Raw genomic sequence first — 20,143 nt, forward strand, 5'->3', positions numbered from 1 at the left:
AACCCGGGACCTCCAGAACGGTAGACGAGCGTACTGACCATTACACTACGGAGGTGGAATTAATCATAATCTTATTTAACTCCATAGAATTACTAATAACCATCACCTCGCAATGGAAAATCGAGAAAGCACTGACCACCGATCGCCCAATCACCGATTCGCTACCAAATCGAACAAGTCGGCAATTTAGTGTGGCATATTTACAAGATGAATGATGATGATGAAGATTTGGGCGATTGCTTTGCCCAGTTGGGTTCCGTACGTATAAACACGCATTTCTATAAATCGTACCCATTAAAGTCAACTTCATTTTCCTTACTAATTAAGGATTATTTTTTATCTCTGATAAATCCAGTGGCGGTCTTTCGAATAAACTTTTGCAAAAATACTTTTTTTTTTAAATTTAGAGTATTCAATAGATTCGAGTCTTTTTTTCTGTCGCATATAGTTGTGCCGATCATAATACCACAATCAAACTCAGTATGACGACAGAGGTTTCTGTATAAAATCTTTAAAAGTAGGTAGGTACTTGTGCAGAACCTATTAGCTCTCTGCTACTTCCGATAATCATTCAACTACAAATCTAAATCCAACTTGTTCCATTCTCATGGGGGTATAGAAGCAAAATTGCCCCATTAAAATAATAAATATAATTTTTATCCTATTCTCTTTAACATTTTTAAGCATTCACAAAATTTAATATGAAGCATGTGTATAGTATTTCAACAATTATTAATTTAACTCTCCAACATAAATCATTACAAAGTGGCGCTTTATACCACATCTAATACTTTTTTCTCCTGTAGTATCTACTATTTCTTCTCCATTTCCTTTCCCAAGTATCAGTAATGTTATTCATCTGCATTCCATCAAACATATTCTCCTGTATCCATGAATCTGGAGTTCAAGACTCTTTTAACCCTTATCCGCACCCAATGGTGTATAAGGCACTGCATCGTATCGATGCAGTGTTATCTTGATCATGAATTACATGAAGGCCAGATGGTCAGTCTTGCGCTTCAGATGCCAGTCCGGGGTGATAATAAATTCATATTAAAGTGAAAAATCTCATGTAAGTATTTATTTATTTTGACCTCTCAAGGTATCAAACCCGGGATCTCCAACTCGACAGTTAAAAACGCTAACCACTACATTACGGAGGGGGAATGATTGCATAAACTTATGTTGTCTTTACAATTATTTTATTTATTTTAATAGGCGGTGAACCATGGTAAAAATATGTAGGTTAGGTCAATTACAAAGGGAAGGTTTTCTTTGAACCTAACATAACCTAACCCAACACACGACACTATTATGTAATCATAACCTAATTCAATCCAGATATAGCTTTTCTTCATGTTTTATTCCGACACAGAAATGAAAATTTACGGCTTCATTTAAGAAATCCGTACTTGTGCAATTCTGTAACGTCAATATTAATATTTTTTAAATTTATAAAAATATATTTCACGTGCCGTCAATGCGCGGCATACCTCAGGTTTTGAGCTACTCGGCTACTGTGTTAGCCTTCACGACCGCATCCATCCATAATATAATATAATGTAGCATTTGTGTACAAGACGAATAAAAAACCCACCGTAAAGAGACGATAACAAAAAAAGAATAATTTGGACAACGGGCGCGTAAGGCCGGTAGCGGAATGGAATTAGTCGGGATTAAATTGGACAACAACTGGCAACACTTTTTCCATTTTTTGAATTCAAATTTATAAGATCGTTAAACATGAATTTCGCGCGTCGTTTTTTTATGGCTGTGGTGTTGTCACTATTGAAAACCGGTAGCTACCCGAAACCACTTAAATCTGCAGCGACAAAATCATTGCCAATAATCTTATGGCATTCATAAATGCATTTTAACTTCTGATTTCTTGAAACATAACCGATATTCAGAGGTTGACATTTTTTCGCTTCTCAAAAGTGGTGTAAAATTCAGTCAAGTTGTAGTTCCGTGGTTAGTGTCGAGAACTCGGAGACAGAGTTTCTAGGTTCGAGGCCACTTCACCACAACTTGATTCCAACATTTAATACTGGGTCTAGGCGTACCAAAATAGTATTTTTTTTTATATAATAAGAATATAAAGATTCCCTTTATTAAAAAAATAAACTTAGAAGAAACTCCAAAAGATGTTACAGTATTTTTTTCACCGAAATCACATGCACCCTTTGATTGGATCATATCTTAGTCGTTTAGGAAAAAGTCATACACAAATGATTTGTGGAATTTCTCTGTTTCTAACAATACATGCCGTGGCATTAGGTAGACGCTCGATTGTGAAACTGGCGTTTTCGGGTTCGATCCCCGCAAATTGCAAAATGAATTTAAGAAATGCATATTTATTCTGAAATTCATTTCACTCCTGTACATTTCCTATCCTTACTTCCCTACCCTCTTAACAATATTCTAAAAATATAAGGTTTGCGGTTTATTCCTATTTTAAGCAACAAATATATATATATATATATATATATATATATATATATATATATATATATATATATATATATATATATATATATATATATATATATATATATATATATATATATATATATATATATATATATATATATATATATATATATATATATATATATATATATATATATATATATATATATATATATATATATATATATATATATATATATATATATATATATATATATATATATATATATATATATACACACATATATATATATTTTTATAAATCTTACATTGGGTATGCAGGTGTTTGGAGGATTCTTACGGAATTAATATAAGCCGAAGGTCAAGCACAATATCCAAAGAGGATGTAAAAAGCCGTAAATTACATATTAAAAATAATCCAAAGTTGTAAACGAAAACATTAAAGTCAAGAACGAAACCTCAATCTAAAAATTTTTAGGGACCGGTCATAAAATGGGAAAAATGCCATAACTCGGTTATGTATAATGTCTCATGGCATAGGAACATGGAATTATTACTGTCTCCTATACAATACAATATATGTGCACGCTGAGAAGGGTGAGGGTACCATTGTTGGACAATTATTAAAAAAAACTTGGCATCAAAAATGATAATGTTAGACGGATAAAATTATTAATTTATTGCCTTTGAGAATACATATTGAAGCACTTTAATTTGATGAAAATATTTTTTTTGTGACATAATAAATTATTTGACGTATCACGTTTCCAACAGTTTTAATTACTCTATTATTTATATGAATAGTAATGAGTTTTTGGGAAACATAAAAATTTAAATCAAATATTTTGTAAACAAATAAATGATACGCCTGTGATGGAGTCTATCCAAATGGCGTATTATTTATGTATATATTTTTATTATTGTTATTGATTTGATGTCAATCTGTCATTGACGAATTAAACAATGGAATACAAGATTTCATATACTTATTACGTGTATGGTGGAAGTCGGACATGCCACATTGGAAAGATACCCTGTGAAAATTGAAAAAATAAACGGAATAATTGCTTTAACTATGTACCTACCTTTTATGTAATGTAGTTGCTAAGTATTTAAATACAAACTAATTGATTTATAACTAGATGTATTTTACATTTAAAAAAAATGCGATTTTGCTATTATTCAAAATCAGGTAAAAAAATGTATACGACAGAATTAAAAAAAAAGATCTTAAAGTAAAATTAAATGCGAACTGGTGTGAGGTAAAAAGAAAGAAAATTACTTTATACAGTATAATAATTTACAAATACATTACAATTTACAATACATAACTTAAATTGATTATTCATAATTACATTATGCTGAATACATAAATTTAACAAGTTTCCTTCAAACTCACTTTTATATTTTGAGTTTACTCAGTATTATTTAAAATATGTGATGAAACTATATATTGAACAGTTTACTCGCAAAATTTATGGCATCGTTTATTTTTTGGACCACTAAATATTGATATCAATATATAGTTTCATCGATGAAAGTATATATTTCAATGTATAGTTAACTTGTTTTTAGTTAACATTGTGTAATAAAATAACTAGGTACCTACCTATACATTTTATTAAGTACTTACAAATAGTACCTACATAAAACAGTTCTACCACCAGATGTCGCATGCGTCGCACAGAATTAAACAAAAGAGATCCGATAGAAAATAATATTATTAGCTGTCAGAATCAGATAGATATAAAAATTATTGCAAAGATTAATTAAGAATAAACTTTTATTGTCGTTTCTTTAATAACAAAGCAACACATTGTTTATTTTATTATTATACACCCACTTTACATATTATTTACACCCAATTTACAAAGAAAAATACTACCACGTTATATACTTTCATATATACTTTCATCGATGAAACTATATATTGATATCAATATTTAGTGGTCCAAAAATAAACGATGCCATAAATTTTGCGAGTAATCTGTTCATTTTAAAATATGAAGGTTCCATATGTTTTTATCTAAAAAATATATATATTCACACATCTTTTAACGATTTAGCCAAATGGCAAATGACGTATTACAATATGCGTGCAAAATTCCAAAGACAAACGAATAGGATTAGAAACCCCTAAATTGCACCTGTAAAATGAGAGATGTCCGAGAATGGTACACTTACCCTATAGTAAAAGTAGCAACATAATAACGAGGGGTTTAGAGATTTTTAGTTAAAATACCGCTTCAAATCAGAAAGACGTAAGAATAAATTTATAACTAATGGCGTTAAATAAAAAGGAATTTGAAATTATCGCTGAGATATTTTACCATTGATAATTTCTCATAAGCGGAGGACTGATCACCAGTCCTTCATGTGTTCACGATCAAGATGACACTGCGTTTATATGATGCAGTGCCCTATGCACCATTGGGTTAGAAAGAAAAAAAAGAAAATTTCTCATAAAATGCAAATGTTTTTGTTGGGATGAAAGATGTTTGATGCAATCCGTAAATATTATTTAGGATTGGATAAAAGAAGAGCTGATTTAGCCAATAAGTCCATTTCCAGTTATAAAATATGTTCTTCGATTCTAATTTTTAGATTTCTCGCAGTTTAGCCAATATATTTTTGTTATTATTTTTTTTTACATCTCAACATAAATGTAGAAGAATATGTAAGTCTGGGCATTTATGGGGCTCACGACCGTCATATACTGGTTTAAGTGATCACTTTACACACGTGTAACATTCAACAATTCTACCCATTATAATATATTATTCAAATTCGAAACATAGTGCTTGAATCACTAGAATTTCACTAGAGACATCTATAGTGAGATGAAAGAAGCTTTTTTTGAGCGGAAACTCTTTCATTTCTATGTGAGGTCCGAATCCTGGATTATAATCACAAAATGAGAAACGCTAGAAAATATCTAGAAATAATATAAAAAATAACTCCTAATTGGAGATTGTCGAGATTTGTGAACAAGGATTTGGATGCACTCAAAATGTTGTATGAAATATATGTATTTCCTTTGATTTTGAGTTTCCAATAATTTTATCTTAATTATCATAGCACATCGCCGTAGACTTACTAGTAATTATCATAATACATCGCCGTGGACTTTCTAGTAATTATCATAGCACATCGCCGTGGACTTACTAGTAATTATCAAAGCACATCGCCGTGGACTTACTAGTAATTATCATAGTACATCGCCGTGGACTTACTAGTAATTATCATAGCACATCGCCGTGGACTTACTAATACTTATCATAGCACATCGCCGTACACTTACTAGTAATTATCATAGTACATCGCCGTGGACTTACTGGTAATTATCATAGTACATCGCCGTGGACTTACTAATACTTATCATAGCACATCGCCGTACACTTACTAGTAATTATCATAGTACATCGCCGTGGACTTACTGGTAATTATCATAGTACATCGCCGTGGACTTACTAGTAATTAATTCGCGAATGACATAATGTAAAATAGAATTGTGTAACACTCTTTATCATTCAACGATCACTTTGTGTAACGATTCAATTCTTCATTAACTTCCTTCATGTATTCGAGTCAAAATGACGTTTTTTAAGGATTCCCTTTGGAATAATCACGAGCCTACACGAAAAACTACCTAATAAGTATTTGACAACAGATAGCTTCCTGTAACAGTCGTCTCGGGGACAAACTAACAATAAATAAGTAAAAATTTGAGACGTTATGACACGGCGGGAAAGGAAGGAATAACAAAGCCGGACTTTAATACTAAGCAGAAGAACATAATGAGCACTTCACAGCGTGAGATTAAGGAAAATAGCTACCAATTTTAGTCTGAAGGCACATCATATTTTTTAAAGGAGGTATGACCAAACCCTTCATTAAACTGCTATCAACCGAGGCAGGCTTCGCTACAACATTGTACGAGTCTGTCTGAGCGCATATTTCTTCAAACGCCCGTAAATCAAACGAATTGCCTTACTTCTTCATCCAGTACAAATCCAATAAGCTCGTTTCGAACGAAAAAAACTTGCACATGGGTGTAGAAATCCGATAAGCTCGTTTCGAATAAATAAAATAACTTGCACATGGGTGTAGAAATCTAATAAGCTCGTTTCGAATAAAAAAAATACTTGCATATGGTAGTAAAAATCTAATTAGCTCGTTTCGATCAAACAAAATAACTTGCACATGGGTGTAGAAATACAATAAGTTCGATTCAAATAAGTGGAGAAACCCAGATTTGTGAACAAGTATTTGGACACACTCAAAATGTTGTGGATAAAATTCAATAAAGATCAAAGTATAAGCTGCATAAAAAAATTAAAATCAGGTTTTCAGGCGTTTACCAGTACGTAAAATAATCGGGGTTCGGATGGTAGGTACATACAAATAAAAAGGTCTCTGGTAAATAAAAGCTTTCTAAATCTAACCATAGATGGCTGTTTTGGACCTCATCACGGAATTAGATTGATCACATATGTATTTAAGTAGTATGGTTGTCAATCATGGGTAGAATGGTGAATGTTACACGTGTGTAAAGTGATCACTTAACCAGTCAGTGACAGGTCGCAAGCCCCGTAAATACCCTGACTTTTTGTATCATTTTATTAGTAGAGTGTGACTAGAAATCATTGAAAAAATATTTATGAAAGTAGACGTAGCTACTTGAATTTTTTGACGAATATTTGAAGATTCTTATTGCGTCGAATTTGTGAGAAAAGAGGGTGAAATGAATGTTCTAACCAACCCTCCATATTGTGACAGTCATGTTTATCCTTCGTGTATTATTTTCCTTCAATGCAAACCCTCCCATTATAAAATAATACCAAATTAGGCGATGTCGTCATCCAAACACAGTAGGAGTCTGTCCATCTTGCAACATGTATCATTTTGTATGATTACGATGTGATTTAGTATTGAGTAAGTGGGCGGTCTGTATAACCTAAATTAAATACATACATTATAAACATCTACGATTTTTTTTCAATTTTTCCTTGTGAATGCGATAAATCTAATCATCGGACACAATTATTATCGCAAAATGATGAGCCTTAAATACAGGGAACGCGTTAGATTATTTGTATTAAAGGAGTACCTCGTTTAGTCCGGTTTAACAATAGTATTGCAGAGGAAATTGGCCCAAAAGGGGTCTTATTCCAAACAGATAATGCACCCGGCGTTAGATCATTTGATCGATTGTCTAATTGGACTATGTGACTTTATTAATGACGTATAAAAATGGTGAACCATCAAATAACGCATTAATAATTCAGTTTATGTATAAGGGTAAAATGACTATTATATAGATTTATTTTATTTTTTCTATACCTTGAGGTGAAGTGTAAAAACTCTGTGGTTCGTTTGGTATATATGTTTATGTAGGTATATACATTAAATTGAACATAACGAAAGATGATGGATAGAAGATAAAAAAATAAGATTAAGGCAAAATAAAATTATAAAGAGAAATAAAATATATATAATATGAGCAAAATTAATGAAAAGTAATAATTGAGCATGTGTAAGACGGAGGAGATCGTGAGGTGGGGACGACAACGAAGGCGATACTGGAATGAACATATAAACAGAATGTCAGAAGACAGACTTCCACGTATCGCCCTCCAAGGTAACCCTGAAGACGCAGACCCCCAGGCAGACCTCCGAAAAGATGGAAAGACAGCTGGGAGTCAACATCCCAAGAGCGACATGCGGAGGCACAAACAGATCCCTAGGATCTACAAAAAGAAGAAGAAGAATAATAATTGAGGCAAGTCGAGGGGGTGTTAATGATCTCGACCTCTGGGGGTATACATTGGGAACTGTATCCGCCGTGCTGTGGCTCGAATGGTATCATTCATTGACTTCCGGATGGGCTGCCAGAGACTCCGAGATTAATAAGTACAAATTCGTCCTAATGATGACAGTAGATACCACAAAAAGAAAATACAATCTGGGATGTGCGCGGGCTAGGCGAGGCACACCTGTATTTTCAAAATCACGAAAGATTGCACCTAAAAATAGTTAAAAAGCGAATTTAATAACCACTTCATTCCGAGACCATAAAAAGGGTTTTTTGATTACATGTCTAATGTTTTGGAGAAGGCCAAAAGGGAAAATGGATGCGCAGTCCTCGTTTGGCCCGACACACCGTCATTATCGTAAAACTAATTTATTTTCGTAAACATTGGCTACCGGACATTGATTATACCGCGCCGGGATGGAACAATGGCCGACGGGGCGCGAGGCGTATCTGGTAGCCGCCGAGATACCATCTCGGGACCGGGACGCAGACGGGAGATTAGACGTCTTAAATTATTATTAGTACGCGTAAAAAACGTCCGACGCCCACTCGAATATTCAAATTAATCAGATGAAGGGATAACGAATGGACGGTTTGACATTGTGGAGAAAGAGGGTTACATGTGGAAATGTGGAAGCTGCGCTACACATACATACACATACAACCCCATAGGTACTATTTTGAGGTAGAATTAGTTTGTTGCACAGTGGGGTAGCAATTGCTCAATAGTGGCATGATTCTGTGGAATAATGAGCATGACTTTTCAGCTATCCCTAGATCAGCCTTACATTCCTTTCTAATATCTTCGTTTTAATTAGTAACAAAAAAGAATCAATAAAATGCAGCTCTTTTCCAAAATGGTGCGTATATCTTGGTCGGAACGAACGACGAATGATGAGATACTAGTTGCCAAAAACTCAATCAAACGAAGAAAAGTTGAGTACCTGGGACATCAAGAGAGACGATAAGGTATAACGATGGAGAAAGTAGAAGGCAGAAGAGATGAGCAGAAAGAGGAAGTCCTGGCTCCGTAACATAAGAGAGTGGGTTGAGGTTCAACGTGCTGAAGATCTATTTGCCCTGGTGAAGACTGTTCAACATATTCCAATTTGGCGGTCAACTTGAAATAATTATTGAGGCACCAGAAAATGGCGTAAAATATTCTTCATATTATTATTTTTTTGACATCTCATCGTTCTTGAATCACTAGACCTCACATAGTAATAAAAGAGTTTCTGCTTAGTAAAAAGCTTCTTTACATCTCACCAATAGATGTCTCTAGTGATTCAAGAACAAGGTTTCTAAATTGGTTCATATATATAGAACTTCCAAGAATTTGAGTAGTATGATTGTCAATAATGGGTAGAATTGGTGAATGTTACACGTGCGTAAAGTGATCACCTAAACCAGCCTATGGCGGTCGTCAGCCCTGTAAATGCCCAGACTTCCATATTCTTCTTCATCTTTGATGAGATGTCAAAAAATAATATGAAAATAACTCCTGTAATTGGAGATAAATCAGATTTTGTGAACAAGTATTTGGACACACTCAAAATGTTGTAAAATATTCTTCGTTGAAATCATGGAAGTTACTTTGGCTTATGTATATTCACAAATGTAACAAGTATTATACGAAAAAAGCTGAATGTAACCACGCAATAATATCTTAAACAAATTGATAATATAATAAATTTCCATTCACTGTGAAATGTTAGGGACGGTTGTCAATTCCAAGAAGCAACTTCTGCAAATTCTATACATTCGTTTCATTTACAATTATATAATAAACTAAACTAGAATACAAGTATTTTATTCAGTGGTTCGCAAACTGCGGTACGCGAATAAAACAGCGTTATTCATGCAAAAACAACAACAAAAAATCACCATATAAATATGTACATCACAAATACATAGGTACACATATGTACGACGTCTAACGGTTGACTTTTAACATAACGAATAGTTTAAAAACCCAGCCCTGAATGTTCATCGGCTATAATCTGTCATTGTTCTCTCAATTTTCGTTGTCATCAGTATAGGTATCGTGTGTATTCAAAATTTTCAAAAAGTAAAAATATTTTCAAAATATTGATTATATTTTTTAATTCACAACAAATGTATCTTTATTTAACAGTACTAAAATTTTGTTACACAACCATAGTCTACTGAATTGAGACGATTGACCAACTAAAGTAGTAGATTAGTATGAATACAAAAAAATCTTAAAATGCATAATAAGTACATATTTATGTATTTACATTTTCCCCTCACTTATATGAGCAGTGCGCTCGTGTTAGTGAGGTAATTGGTAATTTGAAATTACTGTTAAATGTATGAAATGACAATAAATTCTGTTTAAAAAAAACGCGATTGTGATTGGGATTAAAACCTTCAAATTTCATAAATTAGAAGACTGATTCAAAAAGCATACATATTTGATATTCCTACTATTAAATGAAATGTAAAAATACTGCGAAATATATGAATGTATGTATCGTAAAATATATAGACAATCAATTTATAATAAAAATTGTGAATATTTTTGGTATTATAACCACCATGTTCCATAAATTAAAGGACAATTATTCGAGCATAATAAATATTTTATATCCCAACTGCCAAAAAAACATGGTTTATGATATTATTTATCCCGAATTCTGACCCACAAGTGGGAATGTGGCAAAATGCAAAAAAAAACTGCGCTTCTGAGAAGAATTATTATGGTAAGGGGATCAAGAGAATAATACAGGACATGGGACAGGTGTTGAGAAGTCCTTTTGTTGCAAGAGACAAAGGAAGGAGGAAGAAAGGACGACACGACGTGAAGCAGTGATCCTGAATGCGAGAGACAACAAACATGAGTCAGAAGTATCAATCACCCTGTCTCCTCGGCCGATAAATATACCCGGCGATCATCTCGCCCATTCAGCAGTTTTGGCCTTTGGTTAGGCGCATTATTTATCGAAAAAAAAATGTTTTGATAGTGACTCGAGAAATACAGAATGGAGCGAAAGAAATAGACCTGTTGAAAATGTGACATACATATTTAAGGTACCATAAAGGCCAGTTTCAAATACCCGTAACTTATTTTCTCTTAGATCAAGATAAAATGTTACAATTTGAAGTCAGACTATGGAAAAGGTCGGATACAAAATTAACAAACATTTTTAACGCGTATTCGCATTTGCCGTTAAAATTTAATTAATAGCGAAAACTCTAAAAATCATATTTAAAATAATATCCATACTCACAAATCCTGTTAAAAATTCGCTTTATTACGTAAACTCCATACAAAAAAACGGTTAGGACGATTTCCACCTCTGTATCTTACCCTCATCCAGTTAAAATCGTCATATTTTCTAGTAAATTATTGGGTAAATTATTGTTTTGTAAATTAAAAGCATTGTTAACTTTGTGGTATGGTAATATAACACTCTCCTTATCATTCGTCGTCACTTTGTGTAATACCACTTTAAAACTGAGGTAGTGTTTTTTTAAGCGGTATTACACAAAGTGAACGAAGAATGGACGAAAGGAATGAATGGGACTAAATTAGGATGCTGTAAGTACCGGCCTAACCGTTTTTTTAGTGTGGAGTTTAGGTAATGAGGTGAAATTTTAACAGGATTTGTGAATATGGATATTGTTGCGTTGATATTAACGTCAATCTAGGAAAACGGGAAAACTCGCTTATATAGATAAGTTATATTCGTTTCATTATTTTATCAGCTTTGAATGTTATGTGGTACTATTGTGTGTTACTACTCTATTGAGCGAAATATTGTTTACAGTCTGCGTTACAGTTTGGGATTTAATGTGGACACACTTTACAATATTTGCTAATTCATTTTTTTTTAAAAGGAATAACCCGCAAAGACTCTATTAGAGTCTTGTCTGCAGGTAGGATAGTAATGATAGGGAAGGTAAATGTGAAAAAAATACATCACAAACACCTAGACCAATTGAAAATAAATCTTTCTTGAATTTAACTGGCGGGAATCGAACCCGCGACGCAAGTTTCGCAGTCGAGCGTCGACCCAAAGTAATTTTTCTCTTTTTTTACTCTTAAAAAAGAGTATAAAAAACTCAACAGTTTAATCAAATACCTAATACTAATACTGTAGTACCTAATACTGAAAAGAGAAAAAATCTTACAACGCTGAAATTACTAACATTAAGTCCGGTCTGGACTCGAATTACAAATGCGTTATCTATCTCAGATAAGTGTCGGTAAATTCAACTTACTTCTTTTCGGTAAAAAGCAAATAATTTTTTTCGGCAATATTAACTTTATGATAAAACGGTTCGAAAACCTGCTTCAAAATATTAAAGTACCGAGAAATAAAAGCGTGGAAGTACAATAAAATTTATCTACGCTTAACCTTAACTTATCGATGAATTTAGATAACAATTCGCAAAAATACATTTTAGCTTTTCAAGGTCGTTAAATTTTTCATTGATTTTTTTTAAAGTTACCTCGAAGTGACTGAAAACAAGCTGCATGGTAGCCAGGCCGGAAGTCTGCTTCCTCAGTTCGTCGGTCAGACGGAAGGACTCCAGGACGGGCAGGAGGGCCACCACGGAGAAACTGGAAGACAGGCGATCCGCCTCCTCAGTCAGCAGGCGGCCGTGTCTTCTGCGTAGTACCGAATACATCGGTCCTGAGGAAGAAACAATAATAGGTTAAGGACGCTGAAAATATTGGCAATCGATACATTTGAGGTGTTACTCTTAGTGCTACAGGGGTCCACCTCCGTAGGGTCAGCACGCTCGGCTATCGTTCTGGAGGTCCCGGGTTCGATTCCCAGGGGAGTTAAATAAATACAAGTGATTTTTTCACTCTAATATTTATTCAATATTACACTGGACTGGTACCTGAAGCGGAGGGCTGATCACCTTTCCTTCGTGTGTTAACGATCAAGATAACACTGTGTTTATTTAATGCAGTGCCCTATACACCATTGGGGTGCGGATAAGGGTTTGATGAAGAGAAGAAGAAGTTACACTTAGAGGTTACATGTAGGGGTGAGATTTAGTGAATATTAGACCCAATAGCGCATTAATCGAATAGATAATCAAAAACTGATCCCTAATTCGACTTAATACTTGCACAAACACGACAATAATATGGACTTTGAATAAAAAATATAAATACATTTCGATGAATTTGACGTATTTTAGTATTTTCTTATTCTTTTTCGTATTTTGACACATCGCTCACTCCTTTCAAGAACGTCATAAATCAAAAAACTTCAGGAGAACGTTTTTAAAGTTTAAAAATATAATACAATGTATTAAAAATAAATATCAAGCCACTTATTAAACTTTATACAGTGCAACAGATCTTTTAAGGCAAAACCTGAAAGTTTTTTCTTCATTTAAAAAATATTAAGTATATTTAAAAAAATAATTAAAAAATACCTTTTCTTCAAAATTAAAAAAAAATAACATTTTCTGCACTGTAGCAGGTAAATATTAAGTTAAAAATATGCCTCTTTTGCTGGGATATAGTACATTTTCTGGGCATTCCGAAAACATGCACAAGTGAAAATTGACAATTTTTGATTCATGACGTTCTTGAAAGGAGTGAGCGAAATACGTTACTGAGAGAGATTATTTAAAAAAAACTCCAGTCCAGAGGACCAACTTGTATCTATAAACACTGCAGGGCGACTGATTTTCGTAATTTATAAATTCATTCATTTTAATCCACTATATCACGAACTGCACTGGTCGCGCATTCCCAAAAGGGTTTATAGATTCTGCTTATGTATAAATCAATGCATAATACATTAAAAATATATGTGTATGCTAGGTAAATAGGCTGATCGATCAGCTGAAACAACTTCCATAACCAAGGTGATTTTACCAGCTGGCAACCAGTGCTTTATTTGGTGAGCGTGCCTTTGCTGTTGCGGGTCCAATGGCATGGAACGCTCTTCCACCACCAGTTAAAAACAGCGAAGGTGAGATAATTTTCAAAAATAATTAAAATACTACAAACGCATTCGTTTGCGAAATCAATTAAATAATTTTCCTTTCCTCGTAATTCAATTTGTATCTTGAATCATAATTTGTTTTTTGCAGTTTAATCAAAGCGCTTATTTTACAAAAATGGAGCCATATAAATTATCTTAAATGATTATTATTATTGTATTAAGAAGAGGTAAAATGTATTAAGAAAGGTATCTATGTATCTGAAAATAATTATTAAAGATTCGTCCGGATGGGCGTGGTCCGTTTCTCCCACTACACACAGCATCCGCTGGACACCTGCCTTTAGTACAACGCTTCTTAAACTTAGGTGTTTAAAAAATGTCGATCAGTGGTGTAGCTTTTGTTAAATTTTATTTTATTTTATTTTATTTATTTACGGTTCACAAACAATGAAAAACATATTACAATAAACGAAATACAGTGCAATACAAATAGTTTTGATGTTTTTCATCAATTACATGGGAACACAACAAGCTTACAGAAACGATAAAGGTGCAGGTTAAACACATATATAAAGAATAGTAATTTGGTTGTAAAAAAAGGGTAGTAACAATTAAAAGTAATGAAGTAAGAAAAATAAAAATAAAAATTAGAAGTAAAAATAAAAAGTGAAATTAAACTACGCTACATAAGGTATAAAATTCAAGACTCCACCAGATTGGTGAAATCAATTTGAAACTGATTTCACCAATCCGGTAATAGTCCTCTTGTATTTCTCCGTGCCATCATTAAATATGTCGATGGTCACATTATCAATATTTTCTAAATTATTATACAATCTTAGCATCCTAGAAATGGAGTTAAAGTGTGCCATATTATTGTTGTTAACTTTTAGTCTCTCTATCTCTCTCTCTCTCTCTCCCTCTCTCTAACAGTGGTGCATAGAGCACCGCAACGTAGCGTCGTAGTGTTATCTTGATCGATAATAAGGTGATAGCAAGGCGGTCAGTTATGCGCTACCATTCCATGTGGTATAAAGTAAATATTAGTGTGAACTTTTTTTATTTTATTTAGTTTGATCCTCCAGGAATCGAACCTGGGACCCAGACGCAGTAGCCAAACGCCCTAAGGACTACATACGGATGAGAACGGTTAAATTTATATAAAAAATAAAATATCAATGGATGCGATTACGAGTATATTTAATTTTCATACAATATGTTTAAAGTCAAAGATCTATAGGTTTACAAAATAAAGAAATATGGTGCAATTCTCAAAGCCATCCGTTAAAAGTATAATTATTACATTACAAGAATGCAATAAAAATGATTCAATGGATATTCCCTCTGGCATCACCCAGTTAAAGCAAACCTTTAATGAGTGTAATTTTATTATTAAATGTATATTTTATTTGTCACAACAGAGACGATGTATCCATTCATACGAAGGCAATATGGAAATCTAGACATTTACGGGGTCAGCTAGTTGGTTATTATAAAAAAGATTAGTAAAATAGAAAATAGAAGATTTGTACCTTATACAGCCGTTAGAATTTGGTTGGCAGAGAGGAATGGATCTCGAAAATGGGAAAAAATAAACAATAATTTTAATTTAATTTTTTTAGTAACAATGTTTTTTTTTGTATGTTTACTCTAATAGTTCTCCTTGCCGTTCATCCCTCACTTAGTGTAATATCGTGGGTATACTGGCAAAAAACATTAACTCTAAAATCTCTGTTTGAATAATCCCTGTTATTTAAAGCTTTTAACCTGAATAAAATACCTGCCATTAAACTTACTTTTAAAACCACACATGACATTTCAAACTACTAAGTGTATTTTGCCAGATTACAGAACGTTTAAAACTTAATAATATATATCATTAAGTCAAAATTGCATATTTTAGAGTTAACGTTTTTTGCCAGTACACCCGCGATATATTGTATCTTACAACTCTTCTTTTTTATCTGCCAATGTAAACGGCGCTTAAGATTCGAGAGAAATACGTTGAAACGATTTAGGAGAGGAAACGAGAGCGCATTTGAAATACCCTGATTTATACCGAAGGCACTTTGGGACCAGCGGAGGTACTTCCGGCCGGCTCTCGAGACGGAAGTGAGATGTTTCTTCACTCCTCACCAGCGGGCATTGCGTACATGCTGTACGCTGTATGCTGTATGCTGTACCCCGCATACCGGACACGAGTACCAGTACCTGCCCACCTCCAAAACCAAGACGATAATAGTAGTAAATAAATAAATAAAAAACATCTCACCAATAGATGTCTCTAATGAAGTTCTAGTGATTCAAGAATAATGTTTAAAAATTGGTTCATATATATAGAACGTCCAAGAATTTGAGTAGCGTGGTTGTCAATAATGGGTAGTATTGGTGAATGTTACACGTGTGTAAAGTGATTTAAACCAGCCTATGACGGTCATCAGCCCCGTAAATGCCCAGACTTCCATATTCTTCTTCATATTTGATGAGATGTCAAAAAATAGTTTGAAAAAAACATCATTTATCATTATTATAATTTATTAAAAGACGCTCATGATCCTCTAAATTCGATTTAAACCCTCCAATACAATCGGTGCAATACCCAAACCAGACACAAACGTGCGCTAAGTACCTTAGTTTATATTTCTCATAACTTTATTTTGATTTTTAATTTAAATTTTACTTGGTAAGTACCATCAATCGTATAAATCTATCGTGACACGTGTTTCGATGCATTCCGCAACATTTTGAAATACCGCATGTGAAGCGAAGTCTAAATTTTAGAGTTGTGTAATGACGCGGAATGCATCGAAACACGTGTCATAATAGATTTAAAAAATGGGGGTTTTACCAAGTAAAATAAAATAAATAAATAAATAGTATTTTTACCGGTTCCAGACCAATCATTTTTAAATACCGTTCAGACGCGGAATGCGTCGAATCTCGTGTTACAATAGATTTGAAGACATAATGGTATTTACCAAGTAAAATTTTAACTAAAAATGAATAGATATTAATTATTAGAAACTGGCGAATCAAGAAATGAAATTTTATTGATTTTGCACTAACTATGACGGTTAAAACACAAAAATAAAACACGTGTATAAAACTACTTTTCAGATTATTATACATACTATAGTTTACAACATTTTGAGTGCGTCCAAATACTTGTTCACAAAATCTGGATTATCTCCAATTACAGGAGTAATTGGAGATAATCCAGATTATATATATATATATATATATATATATATATATATATATATATATATATATATATATATATATATATATATATATATATATATATATAAGATATATATATATATATATATATATATATATATATATATATTAAATATATTATTATTATATATATATATATATATATATATATATATATATATATATATATATATATATATATATATATATATATATATATATATATATATATATACATATATTTTTTTTTTACATCTCACCAATAGATGTCTCTAGTAAAGTTCTAGTGATTCAAGAACAAGGTTTCTAAATTGGTTCGTATATATAGAACTTCCAAGAATTTGAGTAGTGTGGTTGTATAAAGGGTAGAATTGGTGAATGTTACACGTGCGTAAAGTGATCACTTAAACCAGCCTATGACGGTCGTCAGCCCCGTGAATGCCCAGACTTCCATATTCATCATCATCTTTGATGAGATGTCAAAAAATAACATACTATAGTTCGCGAAACTAGTCGTTTTTACATTAAAAACTGAAAAGTGGTCTTATACAAGTGTTTTTGTTTTAAATACGTATTCAAATATCTCATGTACCTGTGTTCGTACATCCATTCCATATTTGTCTATTGTAAGGCCTTTCATTGCCAACTATTACAAAATACTAAACTTTTTTGATCTCCTCTAAAATTTGTTATGTGGATTTTAGCGATCAAAGCGGTTATAATAAAAAGAAAATAATATGTAACGACATGTTGAATGATTTCTTTGATTGGCAACAACAGTAGTCGTCGCGTCGACGGTTGTGTGAAGGAAGTATCGTGTAACGCGAAGATAAGCAGGTGTTGTATAGGATGATAGCATTAAAATTCAACCGACCGAATATGGGCGTTCTGAGAATTGCAAAAACAATTATTAAATTTTAGAATCCGTGTCTTAACGACACGTCGAAATCAATTGCTGATCAAATAATCAAATATCTATATGTGTATATACACATATATACATATGTATATACAATACATACATACAAACACATAAAAAGAATTTCTTGAATATATACTGTTTTCGGGTGATTCCATTAGTTGTTATTTGGGGTTCCTATGCAATGAATAATAAAAATAACATTTAGGATTTTTTACGGAGTGTGTGGAAGTTTTTGGTGAGAATATTTTAGTGTTTTTATTTTTTTAGAATTAAATATACCCTGATGATGACAAGGTTCTTGTCGAAACCGGTAGGTTAAATTGTTTTATGTATTAATTTTAAATCAAACACAGATTTTTTGAGTCTACTAAGTTGTATTTTATTAACAAAAAACACATAAAAAATTATATTGTGACAATTGTTTCGCCTTGTTAGGGCATTATCAAACATTCGTTTGATAATGCCCTAACAAGGCGAAACAATTGTCACAATATAATTTTTTATGTGTTTTTTGTTAATAAAATACAACTTAGTAGACTCAAAAAATCTGTGTTTGATTTAAAATTAATACATAAATTAAAATGGAGTTCTACAAATTAAACGCCAAATCAATAAATAGGTTAAATTGTATTAATAAACAAGTGGTTATAACAAAGTTAATAAATTTTATAAAGTACATTAAAATAAATACATATTATACCTCTTTTACAAAACTCCGCGACTCCAAAATGATGTTTTACGAAAACCATATTTTTTGTATCAATGATTTGTCACACGAATTTAGAATATCCAAGAGATAATTCTATGAATAGGAAACATACTGCACATTACGCATAAGCGTTTTAAATTTTAAAATGCGTTAACAAGCATTTTTGAATTTGCAATTAAAACGTTTAAAAAAATTATTATTTTATACCCGTAAGAAAATACGTAATTACATAAATATTAATTAACAATTGTTTGTTGTTTTACTGTAGCAATATATTTAGTGTAGGAAAAATTAACGAGCATAACTGATGTTAATTCCAGCATTCATAGCATTATTTGATTTAGTAGTGGTTTAATAGTAGTAGTAAAACTAAACAACTTCAATAAGATAACAATTCCAAATATGCACTAGATCGGTGGCGTAATCAAAAAGTTAAAAACGAATAACAAAATAATAATTTCAGTCATAGCTAAAATATTCATTGATCGACATTTGATCGATTTGTCTTTATTAGGAATGACTAGTGAAACTTAGAATCTCATTAATAGATTCGGCACTCACTTTGTGGTAAAATCTATTCATTTTAATTTATGTTTTACTTAGTAAATACCACTATTTAAGAAGCAAAACTTAAATTAAAAACATATAATCACTTATGTTTCGACCCTTGACACAGTAAAATGGCGTATTCGCGCTTATAGGGCTGTCACCAGACTGGCCTTTTCATTACATGTGCATTGATTTAGCGATGGGCAGTAACTGAGGTGAATTTAATAGGCAACCACATTAATAGGTTACCCTTTTATATTGGGTCAAACAAAACTTGTTGTATTTTTATTTCTCGAAATAATATATCAATATGATCCACAAAGTTAATGCTTTCAATATACAAAACAAAACTTGTTGTATTTTTTTGTGATTTGAACGCTTGAGACCTACACCTTAATATTAGATTTTAGCGTACCGATTGTAAAATTTTGACAACCAACCCTGGCTTTGCATAGTCGTATGTATATGTATACCACACGCATACAAGCAAGGATTATCGTAAATTTAATACATACAAAGAAGAAGTAGTAATTCTGAATACGATATCGTCTGTCCGT

At 32.4% G+C, this 20,143-nt stretch overlaps 1 protein-coding gene across 1 annotated transcript in view; it reads right to left on the reverse strand.

The window, feature by feature from the left end:
• The window catches only part of LOC148310109 (elongation factor-like GTPase 1), a 237,607-nt gene that overhangs the window by 5,521 nt on the left and 211,943 nt on the right, over window positions 1-20,143 (reverse strand). Inside the window, exon 11 of the mRNA XM_088258903.1 lies at window positions 12,722-12,906. Within this exon, the coding sequence (XP_088115029.1) occupies window positions 12,722-12,906 (185 nt within the window). The remainder of the gene's footprint in view (window positions 1-12,721; window positions 12,907-20,143) is intronic.

The sequence above is a fragment of the Brachycentrus maculatus genome, unplaced genomic scaffold, assembly GCF_059751285.1.
Source record: "Brachycentrus maculatus isolate JH-2025_06_01 unplaced genomic scaffold, ASM5975128v1 h1tg000105l, whole genome shotgun sequence".
NCBI classification, from domain to species: Eukaryota; Metazoa; Arthropoda; class Insecta; order Trichoptera; family Brachycentridae; genus Brachycentrus; species Brachycentrus maculatus.